This window comes from Mya arenaria, chromosome 9 (genome assembly GCF_026914265.1).
Source record: "Mya arenaria isolate MELC-2E11 chromosome 9, ASM2691426v1".
Lineage (NCBI taxonomy): Eukaryota > Metazoa > Mollusca > Bivalvia > Myida > Myidae > Mya > Mya arenaria.
The window spans coordinates 71,598,853-71,612,657 of record NC_069130.1 but is presented as its reverse complement, the minus strand read 5'-3'; the positions used below and the strand labels follow the sequence as shown (position 1 = coordinate 71,612,657).

The window sequence follows — 13,805 nt, the reverse complement described above, 5'->3', positions numbered from 1 at the left end:
TCAAAAGGGGCATGGCAGAACAGATCAAGAGGGGTATGGCAGATCATATCAAAAGGGGTATTGCAGAACAGATCAAGAGGGGCATGGCAGAACTGATCAAAAGGGGCATGGCAGATCATATCAAAAGGGGCATGGCAGATCATATCAAAAGGGACATGGCAGATCATATCAAAAGGGGTATTGCAGAACAGATCAAGAGAGGCATGGCAGAGCTGATCAAGAGGGGTATGGCAGAACTTATCAAAAGGGGCATAGCAGAGCAGATCAAGTGGGATATTGCAGAACCAATCAAGAGGGGCGTGGCAGTACAGATCAAGAGGGAACAGATCAAGTGGGGCTTGGAAGAACAGATAAAGTGAAGCTTGGAAGAACAGATCAAGAGGGGCATGGCAGAACAGATCAGAAGGTGAATGGTAGAACATATTAAAAGGGGTAATGCAGAACATATGAAGAGGGGCATGGCAGAACATATCAAAAGGAGCATGACAGAACAGATCAAAAGAGATATGACAGAATTGACCATGTATGACATGAAAAAATTGAACATATGGGGTATAACAGAATGAGTCATGGCAATATATGACCTTACACACTAAGGCAATAGAATGGGTATTAATATTGGTAAGGCATAGCAATGTTGGGCATAATAAAATGACAGGCTGATGGAATTGACATAGCCTGAGAAAACACTGTAAGACATACCAATATAACAACAATGATTAATGAGATACCCTAAGCACTTAAGTACCTGCAGAAACCTACATGCATAAGAAAGGAAGATGGAGTCAAAATCTAAGACAGATGTAGCAAATTCTGGTGTTATAAATGGCAACCTGACTGCACCACTTCCTATAATAAAACCTATGAACAGTTCTGTGGAAATCTGCTATAGACTGGCATGAAACCGCTAAAGCACTAATGTGAGGATTAAAAGTTGTTGCAACAAATGAACTGTTTCAGTCATTCAAATATAATCGTTTCATGAAGAGGGAAAACAATCAGACTCAAGGAAGACCTTATAATGAAATAAATATAAAACCACGACTTTTATAGTGGAGGATTTTCATATTATTCGTATACCCACAAGTAATTGGGAAAGGTGGGAGAGGAATTAGGAATTAAAATTCTATACAAAAGAAACAAAAAGTTGCAATATATCACGTAGATAAACAGCATTTCATTAATTAACAAAATGATTGGGCTTGCAGCACGTCTATGAGATGGAAACCACCTGGAAATCTGTGTAAGGAAGCTGGGACTCATAACTCACATAACAATAACAAATTATAAAATAAAACAGTGTGTGCTTAATCTCTTAAAATGTACTTGAACTGGTAGTTACAAAAATAGTATTTAAAAAAGTACCATTGATGTGCCAAAAGTGTGTTTTACAAGAAATTATTGGCATAGTTAACTCAATTCCACTGGTTCTGGGACGTTGAGATCATAAAATCATGCAGGACAAGCTTTTTAATATTTTCAACACAATTTGTCAATGTGAACGAAAACATGACAAAAAGTACACTGAGCAGTGCCTGTACAATGATAGTGGTCAGGCCTTTTTCTACAGTACCCATGGTCTGACCATCGGACCCATTCCCCAGGCAAAATATATGATATTTTTCCCAATCTGGAGAAAAAAAAACAAATAGAAAGAAAAACAAGAGGGCCTTGAAGGCCCTGTATCGCTCACCTGATCCTGATTTGAACTTGGCCTAGAGCTAATCAATATAAACATTCTAAGTTTTATGAACATACAGTCATAAATGTGACCTTTTAGAGTGCTAACAAGCTTTTCCTATGATTTGACCTAATGACCTAGTTTTTAACCACACATGATTCAGATTTAAACTTGACTTTGAGATTATTAATATAAACATTCTGACTAAGTTTCATGAACATACAGTCATAAATGTGACCTCTAGAGTGCTAACAAGTTTTTCCTATGATTTGATCTAATGACCTAGTTTTTGACCGCACGTGACCCAGATTTAAACTTGACTTAGAGATTATTGATATAAACATTCTGACCAACTTTCATGAAGATACAGTCATAAATGTGACCTCTATAGTGTTAACAAGCTTTTCCTATAATTTGACCTGGTGACCTAGTTTTTGACCCCATATGACCCAATATCAAACTCGTCCAAGATTTTATTGAGGGTAACATTCTGACCAAGTTTCATTAAGATTGTGCACAAATTGTGACCTCTAGAGTGTTAACAGTCAAATTGTTGACGACGGACGCCGACGACGGATACAGGGCGATCACAATAGCTCACCTTGAGCACTTCGTGCTCAGGTGAGCTAAAAATAAAAATTTACTGTCATAATTTATTGCAACAGATATTTACACCACAAGGATTAATATTTCAGCCATTCAGGTCTTTTGAAAACGAATAGAAAGTAATATTTCAATAATTTCTTCATTTGCAGGAGACAGAATAGCTTATGTTCTTTAATGTCTGAGGTCTTTTTTCCCAAAACAAGCAGAAAATGGCCTGGGGGTTTTCAACAAGTGCAGGATAGTTATATTTTTCCTGGTAACTCCCAAAGGGCCGCATGATTACTCCATAATGTCATGGGTCTTGCTACATCTATATTAATGAGCATGAAATATATGCATACAATATTGTCATTAATACTTTAATTGAATGTTGTTGTTTTAGATTTAGATTAGGGCTGATATTCTGAGTGAGACAGCATCCTGAATTCTTAAATTTTAAAATCATTGCGTATATAAAACATGCCTACCTGTCTGAGCGATGACATTTTGCTTGTCAACAGCAGCAGCGAACTTGCGTCTAGCTGTGTCCGACGCTAGAAGTCCATCAGTAATACCTTCCATGGAACTTCGAGAATTTTTCTTTTCCATTGTTGTGAACTTGTTTTTATGACTAATATCACAGTTATTTCACATCTTGTTTCATTTCATTTCTAAATAAAGGTAATCTGTCACTTTCCATCAAACTTGTAACATTTCCCAGCATGTTTTTCTTCCTTTTTACATGTAGTAATTTTGTTTCCTTTTACCTTCAATATATGTTAAATCCGTAAAATAAAAAGTGTTTAAATTGGCAGCTAATTTTTTTATTTTAACTTGTTTATTCCTCAATTTAATTTAAGTAATTCAAAATGTTTATTGATTGGTTAATATTTATCCAAAAATACTATTGACCAATCAAGGTTTTTTTTACGACACTATCTAAAAGATAACATTGGGATAACGCATCCTGTTTCCTACCATTCGCTGTTGCAGATCATTATAAAACTGAACAATTACACAACACAATGTTATTTATCATTCCAGCATTACATACACTTTATAGCAGGTTTTAGCATTAAATAGATATTTACTTCCTCAAGGCATTTATCATTTTCAAATTTAATTACTGTTATATTCTTAAATGCTTGTTCCCAACAAATAGTGTCCATGTTTGTGATATGCAAATATCATTTAATACATAACTTTTAATATCGACAAATGTAATGCCTGCAACACACAATACTAATCAGTCAACAGCTCTTTAACAAAATGAAAATGATAACCTCGCACTTAACCACCTTTTATTATCTAATCAATGAACCTTTTAAAAACAGGGACTTTTTAAAAATATAATTTTCAAATGACTTGACATAAAGTAACCACAAAGACTTTACACTTATCTTCACGGCAAGTAATTAAACCTACAAATATTGACATTCAAACTCAATATCTGAAAACCACAAACTTAAATAACCTTCATATTTCAGTGTATATACATTACCTTAAAAGTAATTATTGAATAAAAACACTGTAATTATTTCTATAAATATTGTATTAGTTTACCTTAAAACTCGAAATATCCCACAAACCACAGATACCAACTAGTCTGAAACCAGACAAAATCAAAGTAAATACAAACAAAAAAACAGGTATTATCTAACCCCAAACAAACATAATCTTATCTGTGTCTTTATCTATACAGTTATTCCACCTAAGTTGAATTGAAACAAAATTCTGATTCATGAAATTCACACTAAAACTGTCAGAAGGATCCTAAAGTCTGTAACAAAATCTACCGCCTGACAAAGCAAATATAAAGTCCATCAAGTTTTTTGCTTTTTTTAATGAAGTATGAACTATAATTGTGAAATTGGGGCGTACTAAATAATTTCTTCTACTAATGACTAAAGCAGACATTGTTAATTACATAGATGACTAGTTAAAGTTCATATCTACTATATTGTAGATCACAGAGTTCAACTTGCATTAATAATACATCCACAGAGCACAAACTTAAATCCCCTAGGCTAGTGTTCAGCAGTAACACCAGAAAACCAGAGATGACTCCAGTATACATGCATGGTGGTTAGACAATGATAATAATGATGGTATCCTGAGAGAAGATAATGAAGTCAGACAATACATGCAGAAGATTGCACAAGATTATTTATTTATTTGATTATTTTGATCAATATCTTAATAGATCTCTCCATTCTTCCAAGCATAGACCTAAGGCATTACTACCGGTAAGACTTCATAGAATACACTGGCAAGTATAAAACCAGGGGAAGATAACTACTGAGATGACCCTACAAAGTGAACAATTAAAACTTAATTGTATGAAAAAAGTCTGAATTGTTGAAAGAGTGATTACATAGAATTAAAATGGATAATAAAATATTACACATTATCAATCAAGGCGCATTTTGCTTATTTAGTAAGATTACAAACTTTTAAAACCAATTCTTAACACATACAATCCACAACCTTGCAACAATCACATGATTCCGAAAACTGCATGAAGAAACAACTGAATATCTTACACTGCCGAATATTTGATTACTGTATATGTAATATTACAACAGAGGTACTTTACACAAGAAGCCAGGAAAGTACCGGTAGTATAAATTGCCCCAACAGGAGGACAGAACATCCGGACAGATTGCCTTGTACAGTAAACAATCTACAATAAGTGTTTACCAGCCCTCCTTTGTGATCAAGTTTGATATTGTTATTTTGTGAAAGCTGATACAACCCAGCTGTATGGAAGCAAAACACAGCCTTGGCATTTTTTTAAGGACTTGCTGGGGTTTTAAAAGGGAGGTAATTGATAGCCTGAGGTTCATGTTTAAAAAAGGGGGAAAATCCTTAACTGGAAGAATAAAGCATTTATCTGAACTCATTGTAATGGGATTTTCCAGAATTCCAGCAACTGTTTAACATTGAAAAAATGCAATATTTAAATCCTTTTCAACTATTTCCGTTTTCCAAATATCATTTTTTCGAAATTACTGTTATTTTTAAAGAGATACAGTCAAGTCGTTGTTCTAGCATTGGCTTTGTTGTTGTTAGTGTTGGCATGCAAAAAATGTTAATGATAATTAAATGAAATAAGAATACATGTTGAGAAAGACATTAAAGCAACTGTGCACCAGATGATCAATTTGCAAGAAAAAAAGAAAATTGTCGAAAACTGTCATAAACTTGGTATTGATTTGTACAATGCATTGAAACTGACTGACTGAAGTACCACAGTTTACAATTTATTTAAATTTAGCAGTTGTTTCATATTTTCCCTTTAAAAAAGATTACTGGGTATGTCTACCTAGTAGAATTCATTCCTTATGCGTGATTGGCTAGTCGGTGTTATCACGTGATATTACAGAGTCTTAATTATGTCACCCGATTTGAGTAAGCCGTCATAGTTCAGTGGATACGACGCTGGACTGCAATTTTGGCGACACGGGTTCGAACCCGGTCTCGGACACAATTTATTTTTTACATTTTGGTATTTTTTTTTACAATTATGATATTAAAGCGTAACACATTCTATTAAATAATTGTCCTGCGATTCGTTAAAGAAAAAAACTTTTTTTGGTGCCAATCTGGTGTACAGTCCCTTAAATCCCTTCTTTAGCAAGACCAATAAGCTATAATGCCTAATAAGCCTATTAGCTGAGATATTCTCCTTGGCGCTCTCTCTATTGTTAAGTAATACTGACTTAATATTTCAAAATCTCATTAAAACACATTTAATTGAGTGCTAATTAAACAAGCATTGTAGCCTTATTTTGTTGTGGATGCAGCATGTTGAGAACCCAGATTAAAGTATATTGTGCTGCATGTCTAAAGTAGGCAACTCATGCCTTAGAAGTTATAATAATTTTATATAGCAGGAGGAGGCAATCCAAAGCCTGAGAAATGTTTCAGTTGCTATTATAAAGGGAGGCAATTCATAGTCTGAAAAAAAATCAGTAGCATATGTAAAGCAAGGCAATTTACCGCATGACAAATGCTTCAGTTACATTTGTAAAGGGAGGCATTTCACTGCCTTAAACATATTTCAGTCGTTTTTGTAAAGCGAGGCAATTCGTAGCCTGAAAAATGATTCAGATGCAGTTGTAAAGTGAGGCAATTGACAGCCTGAAAAAAATTCTGTTATTTTTGTAAAGGGAAGCAATTTATAGGTTAAGAATTATTTCAGTTAAATTAAAAAGGGAGGCGATTAATATCCTTGTAAATAATTCATGATATTAATTAATATTTTGAAAAAAAAAAAAACAGTCGCATAAGTAAAGGGATGTTACATTTGTTTAGGGAGGAAATTTAAAGGCTGATAAATATTTAAGTTTAATAAGTAAAGGGTGGTTATTTATAGCCTTGAAAATTATTAAGTTACACAAGTAACAAAAAGCAATTCATAGCCTGGGATATAATTCAGATGCATGAGTTATGGGAAAGAAACTCAAAGTCCGAGAAATAATTCAGTTGTATTAGTAAAGGTATGCAATCCATAGCCTGCCAAAAGTTTCTGTGGCTGCTGCACTTGTTAAGAGGCAATTTAAAGCCCAAGAAATATTTCAGTTTCATTAACAAAGGGAGGCAATTCATAAGCCTGGGAAATAATTATGTTGCATTAGTTAAGGGAGGGCATTCAAAGCCCAAGAAAAAACAGGCAATTCAAAGCCTGAGAACAACTTCAGTTGTAAAAGGATGCAATTCATAGCCTTAGAAATTTTTCAAGTTGCATTTGTGAATGAAGGCAATTCATATCTTAAGGAACAATTCAGGAGGAATCTTTTAACCGGAGAAATAATTCAGTTGCCTCAAGGGAAGCAAGCCATAGCTTTAGAAATGATTCAGTTGCATTTGAAAGGGAGGCCATTCATAGCCTGAGTAATGAGTTAGTTAGCATTTCTAAAGGGAGGCAATTCATAGCCCAAGTTATGATTCAGTTGCATTTGTAAAGGGAGGCAATTCATAGCCTGAGTAATAATTCAGTTGCATTTGTAAAGGGAAGCAATCCAAAGCATGAGAAATAATTCAGTTGCATTGGTAAAGAGAAGCAATTCATAGCCTTAGAAATCTTTCAGCCGCATTTGTAAAGGGAGGCAATTCATAGCCTTAGAAATCATTCAGCTGCATTTGTAAAGGGAGGCAATCCATAGCTTTAGAAATCATTCGGCTGCATTTATAACGTGAAGCAATCCATAGCCTTAGAAATCATTCAGATGAAATTATTATGTTGCATTTGTAAAGAGAAGCAATCCATAGCCTTAGAAATTATTCAGATGAAATTATTATGTTGCATTTGTAAAGAGAAGCAATCCATAGCCTTAGAAATCATTTAGGTGCATTTGCAAAGGGAGGCAATTCATAGCCTGAAAAATATTACAGTTGTAAAGGGAGGAATTTGATACCCTGGTGATCGTTGACAAATAAACAATGGGAATTATTCCTAATTTATGAATTGCAGTGTATTGGAGGGTTTCTCACTTGCCAAATAGTTTGACAATTTGTTTTTAGTAAATTCTTCGGATAATGCAATCATATGATTGAAATTTCTGATAAAAATTTAATGTTTGATAAGTAAACTACAGGAGCTTAAATCAAAAGCTGCTTGAGTTGTAACAATAACATTTAAAACTAAAATCTGACAACTTACTTTCCAATCTAAGAAGGGATAGCAGTTTCTCTATTAAAATACTAATTATACCTATTTATTTCTTCTTAAATCCTTGAATGTTATCAATCTCTAAACTACCAGAATAAAACTACACAATATCTAAACAACACTCACCTTACTAAAAGGACAATAAACTGAATTCCTATAAGGAAAATGAATTGAATTCATAATTAAAAATCTTTACATGTAAACTTGTATAACTCTTTGTGAACATAGCCCTAAGAACACTCTTATTTCAAACAGCTAATAAAGCACTTGAGAAGACCTCAAATGGAAATGTTTTCAACAGCCAAGTTCAGGTTTTATTACATTGTAATTAAGAAATACAATATCATTTCAATGTACAAATTCATGTGTTTAAAGCTAATTGCCATTTTTAAAAGACTGAGAAGGCTTATTAAACACAGGTTCCACATAATTTCTGCTAAGTGAGCTCTCTGTTAGATTCAGAATTAAGATTTTTTTTATTTTTCACTATTTTTTTAAAAGCATCTGATGCTTTATTTGCTGTAAATGTCCTATTAGATGTGCTGTGTACTAATTAATTTACCCTTCAGACACCCTTTTCAAATCTACTAAATTTGATGATGAATTATAAGCAGAGACTTAAATATAAAGAAACGACTACACTTAATTGTCACCATTACCTTTCACCTACATGGTGATCGGTGTCTAAAGCTGACGACTGACCAATCAGCAATCAGTATCCGCTATTAAAAAGCTGAATACACAACTTTGGTCAGAACTCAACAAAGGTGGTGTGTAACCTAATTTTAATGATAGGGTATGGGCTAAAACATGCTGTCAGCAGTCTGAGCAGGTGCGCTATAAACAGATGACACTGATGTAATAATTTTCATCAGAATAAATTGCATTTTAATATTTAAGTTTAGTGTTAAGGTTAGCATTGCTCAAGTCACTGAAAAGGTCATTTAAACTATGCCCATTTATTAGGGCATGTGCGTCTTATATGACATTTACGGTATCTGAATATAATAATAATGATATGTATGCATTAAACTTGTATTATAGCTTTTACTGTCTGAAGGGTAAGAGGAAGCAATATATTACTAACAGCAAAATTACCATATAGGATACTCCTTCAAATTCCCATTAATTCACCGTACCAAAAAAAGGCACTTTAAGCCTCACAAATTTTAACACTTGAATGAATTGAAATATATCATCTGTGTTAATTCACATGTACTTTTCCGAAACCATTTGCCAATTTATCTTCCACTATCCTTTTTCCAGTTCAGAATATTATCACAAAATAATCTCATGATTATCCTTGCAAAAGCAAGACGCTATGATAACGAAAAACTTTTAACAAATTTAAACAGCGTTTAAACAAACTGTGCATGTTTTGAGCACACACAATTTCGACAATGACAATTTATCGGACCCTGAACATTTGACATGCACTCATGTATTTAGGCGATAAAAGTTTAAATTTATGGGGTTTTAATGACAAGCGAATTTGTATTAATTGATAACGTTGGACAGGTACAATGAAAAACTGTAATGCTTAACTAATTCGACAACAAGCTTAAAATGATAAAAATACTTTGTAGGTAATTTGAAGGCTCATGCCAAATATCAAAAGAATTTGTTTTACAATGAATGACCCTGGGTACAAAATTCTATATTATGTAATTGAACTGCACTTTAATAGAAACTATTTATGGGTTTAATACGTTTATATTATATGACCTTTTTCATTGATTCAATAATTAATACTCTTGTATGTTAGACAAATGTTATAATTTATAATAATCCTACTGCCCATATAATCCAAGCTGTTGCAGAGTTCTCTACAAATCTACTTGTATTATCAAGTATTTTTTTATATAAGCCTGCGCTTTCTTTGCTTACATGTATTATAAAATTCTATGTTTTTTGTGTAGTTTTCCATCAAATGCTTGGTCAGGATGTGCAACAATTATTTCTAAGCCTTGTTTTTTCTGTAAGGTAAGGCTCATTCCCCCCTATATTTAAAGCGAAGACAAAACCACCACCATCATCCGGCACTGCGGGGCCACCTGAAAGGTAAAAACACGGCCCATTTCCCCGGCTATCCCCGGTATACCCCCGGACCTGGGGGGGCCGTGGTTACAATTGACTGTGCATTATTCAATTACATTTCTTACAAGAGTGAACAAGGGAGGAGGAATTGTTCCCCTTGACATTTCTGATCTAAATACTGTGCATGTTCTCTAAATACATCTATTAGATTTGTGTCTACATGTAACAGATTTTCTTTTGACAGAAGCTGTCTTATCATTTTAGGGTCGTGTTAATCGCTGTTTTTTAACTTTTATTAAGCTCGCACATCAGACTTGCCGTACAAAATGTTGTGTTTTTTGCTGAATGATTTTGGAAACAGTGACATTGTAGAGGGGCCATTACATACATGGCATCAAAAATAACAGGTCATCTTGCACCTACCCTTGTGAGAAAACATTTTTTTCTCAATTACTTTTACAGGCTTTTAAGTGACCAATAACAAAAAAGTAGGGAGAAAGAAGGAGGATTTTTTTAAAAAGAAGGGTAAAATAGGGATATAAAGGGCAAAAAGTAGGGATATAGTAGAGCTCTTGACTCAACTATTTGGATGTAAATAAATGACTATTCCACCTAATCATCAATTGCAATATACATGTATTTATCCTTGCTTAGAAACCAGTGCTTCAAGAGAGATTCAGCCACAGGATGAGGAGATGAACCTGAAATGGGTGTCTCCGACTTGTCAACATGCACCACTCATTCTCATCATAATGCTAACCCCTTCAGCACTGGAGACCTACTGCATCAAACTAATCCTACAAATTATAATACTATAAATGGCCTCTTATTTAAATCAAGATATAGAAAATTTCAAACAATGCATTTAGTTAAACCTTTTCTATTATTTCTCGAACTATTTTTTACAAAATAGTAAGGGATAGTAGGGCTTTTTCAAGAAAAAGTAGGGAAAAGTAGGAGCCTAAAATAAAAGTAGGGAAAAGTAGGAAGAGAAGGGCACGCTTGAAAGCCTGCGGCACCACGATCCAGTGTTATCCCATCACTTACCATCGTTTCCTCCACCAGTTAACCTCATAATGACTGGACACGGCGATATAAGTACTCTGGTGTTACTAAGCCTTTTACAATTAGTAATGTGTTCTTGACATTATATTCTGCCTGTCATTTGTTCATACCCCCGTCAGCTACAATGATAAGAGCCGTATCTACATATTCAGGGTCCATTGTGGGCTGTGCGAGCCGGTGCGGCCATGCACTTTTTCAGCCAATTTAGGCGGAAATTGTCAGTCTCCTAAAAATTTAATACTTTCATAAAAATCTTTCATGCTTTATGGGCATGAAATGGACTGTGACAGTCAAAGACAATATGCAAGGCTCTGGACATTACTCACAAGATATCAAAGTACTCCCCAAAACATGAGAGTCAGTTTGAACTTCTCAAACAAGACTAGGCACCAGACATCCCCTTTTTTTTTAGGTGTATGAGGTTCTGCGTCTTAATGATAACCTCCATAAGGCTCTGCAGCAAGGCTCACCATCAGCATCTGAGGGTCAGTGACAGGCCAAGCTAACATTGAAGGAGGAGGAATGGACAGTAACAAGAGTTACAGTAACAGGTTGTGTTCTGACCCTGCTGCTTAAGCCGAAGATCTAATAAAGGCCAGCATTTGGGAATGGTTTGATCAGCCAGATTACCAAGTTCTCCGCAACGTTGATGGTCTCCGCACATCCAGAACAACAAGAAGCTTGATAATGTTAGAGTGGTCATTCTTATTCAAAATCAATACATACACGTGTATAACAAACATCAATTTAGAGTGATACACCTTTAACTTCTTACTAAATAATGCATTTATGGACAATATTAATAAAGGATAACAAGATTGTAACCAAGTATTTAATAGCTGAAAACGCAAAAATATTAAATGATTGGTGAATGCTAAAAGATTTACTGAGATCCACTATAGTCTCATAATGTAGAAATACTGTGTTTTATGCACTATTTCTTTGGATTTAAACTCGGTATCCTTCATAAGAACCATTGTTTTCAACATTTATTCATCCTTTTGGTAAATCTTATTTGGGAGTACGAGTGCATCTTTAAGGCATGATACAACAGCGGTTTTATGTGAGCTATCTTTGGCAGCTGGCAATTTTTGTTAGGGAACTGTTCTCTAGTTAGAATCCTGCAACCAATGCCCCGACTAAAAAGTCTTTCTTCAAGATGCAACTCATCAAGACATACCGCAGTAGCAGGACACAGGAACGCCTTAATCACATGATGGTGCTACACATTTATAAGTACTGAACTGATGCACTTAAAACAGGTGGCAAATGAGTATAATGATTCTAGGGAACGTAATCGCTGTGATAGTCCAATACAGTTTCTTGCAAATTTGAAATTGGATTTGGATTAACATCTGCAAATATTATTCATGATAAAGAATGTTTATGTTTATCCATAATCAATACATACAATGTTTACATGCATCCTACACATACCTACGACATCCCATCCTACACATACCTACGACATCCCATCCTACACATACCTAGGACGTCACAACCTACACAAACCTAGGACGTCCCAACCTACACAAACCTAGGATGTCCCATCCTACATAACCTAGGCCGTCCCATCCGACACAAACCTAGGATGTCCCATACTACATATACCTAGGCTGTCCCATCCTACTCATACCTAGAATGTCCCATCCTACACAAACCTAGGACATCCCATCCTACATAACCTAGGCCATCCCATCCTACACAAACCTAGGACGTCCCATCCAACACATACCTAGGCTGTCCCATCCTACACATACCTAGAATGTCCCATCCTTCACATGCCTAGGGCGTCCCATCATGCAAATACCTAGGACATCCCATCCTTAAAATACCTACGGCATCCCATCCTACACTACCTAGTATGTCCCATCCTACACATACCTTTGACATCCCATCCCACACATACCTAGGACATCCCATCCTAAACATACCTAGGACGTCCCATCATACATATACCTACGACGTCCCATCCTACACATGCCTAGGGCATTCCATTCTACTCATACCTAGGCTGTCCCATCCTAAACATACATAGGATGTCCCATTCTACATATACCTAGGACATCCCATCCTACACATACCTAGGACGTCCAATCCTTCACAAACCTATGACGTCCCATCCTACACATTCCTAGTATGTTTCATCCTACTTATACCTACACCATCTCATCCTACACATACCTAGGACATCCCATCCAACACATACCTAGGACATATCATCCTACACATACCTACGACATCCATTCCTTCACAAACTGTTTGACACTTTTTTGGAGGGGAGTTTCTAGCACTAGCAGACGAAATGATGTTTACAGAGACACTGGGTAACCATTGTTTTGTGTTAGTATATTGTATACTTTCACCAGTTCCGGTGGCTAACATTAGGTCAGACACAGCTAATATACAAACCAATGTTTTACACCGATTTATTCATAAAACTATAGTAATTTTTTTGTGAATTTTGTTATCATTGAAATGCGTAAGAATCTAAATAGTCAGCGTGAGACCGTAATCTCATTGCGAAAATCGTGATACTCACGGCGAAACAGTGAGACTTGACAGGTATGCCTTCCAATTGCATCATCTGGTGTCTAGACCCTGTCATTTAATTTCAATATTAATTAATACAATGAATTAGGATAAACTTTAAGAATTCTTACCTCTGACCAAATTGACAGGATGGCACTTTCCGTTTTCACCCATCTGACTGTTTTTCCAATGTTCTGCAATGTTCACAAAATTTGAAAACTACTCCAGATG

At 35.1% G+C, this 13,805-nt stretch overlaps 1 protein-coding gene across 3 annotated transcripts in view; it reads right to left on the bottom strand.

Moving 5' to 3' along the window:
- The window catches only part of LOC128202753 (kazrin-like), a 50,617-nt gene extending 36,854 nt beyond the window's left edge, over positions 1–13,763 (bottom strand). Inside the window, exons 1-3 of one of the 3 annotated variants that reach the window (XM_052903869.1) lie at positions 9,039–9,258; positions 3,830–3,872; positions 2,755–3,033 (exon numbers count right to left, since the gene is read on the bottom strand). In XM_052903869.1, coding sequence (XP_052759829.1) covers positions 2,755–2,875 — 121 coding nt within the window. In that variant the 5' untranslated portion in view covers positions 2,876–3,033; positions 3,830–3,872; positions 9,039–9,258. Of the gene's footprint in view, positions 1–2,754; positions 3,034–3,829; positions 3,873–8,066; positions 8,176–9,038; positions 9,259–13,705 lie in introns of those variants that run through there. The other 2 variants (XM_052903870.1, XM_052903876.1) reach the window with 2 other exon arrangements.
- Between the last annotated feature and the right edge of the window lie 42 nt (positions 13,764–13,805).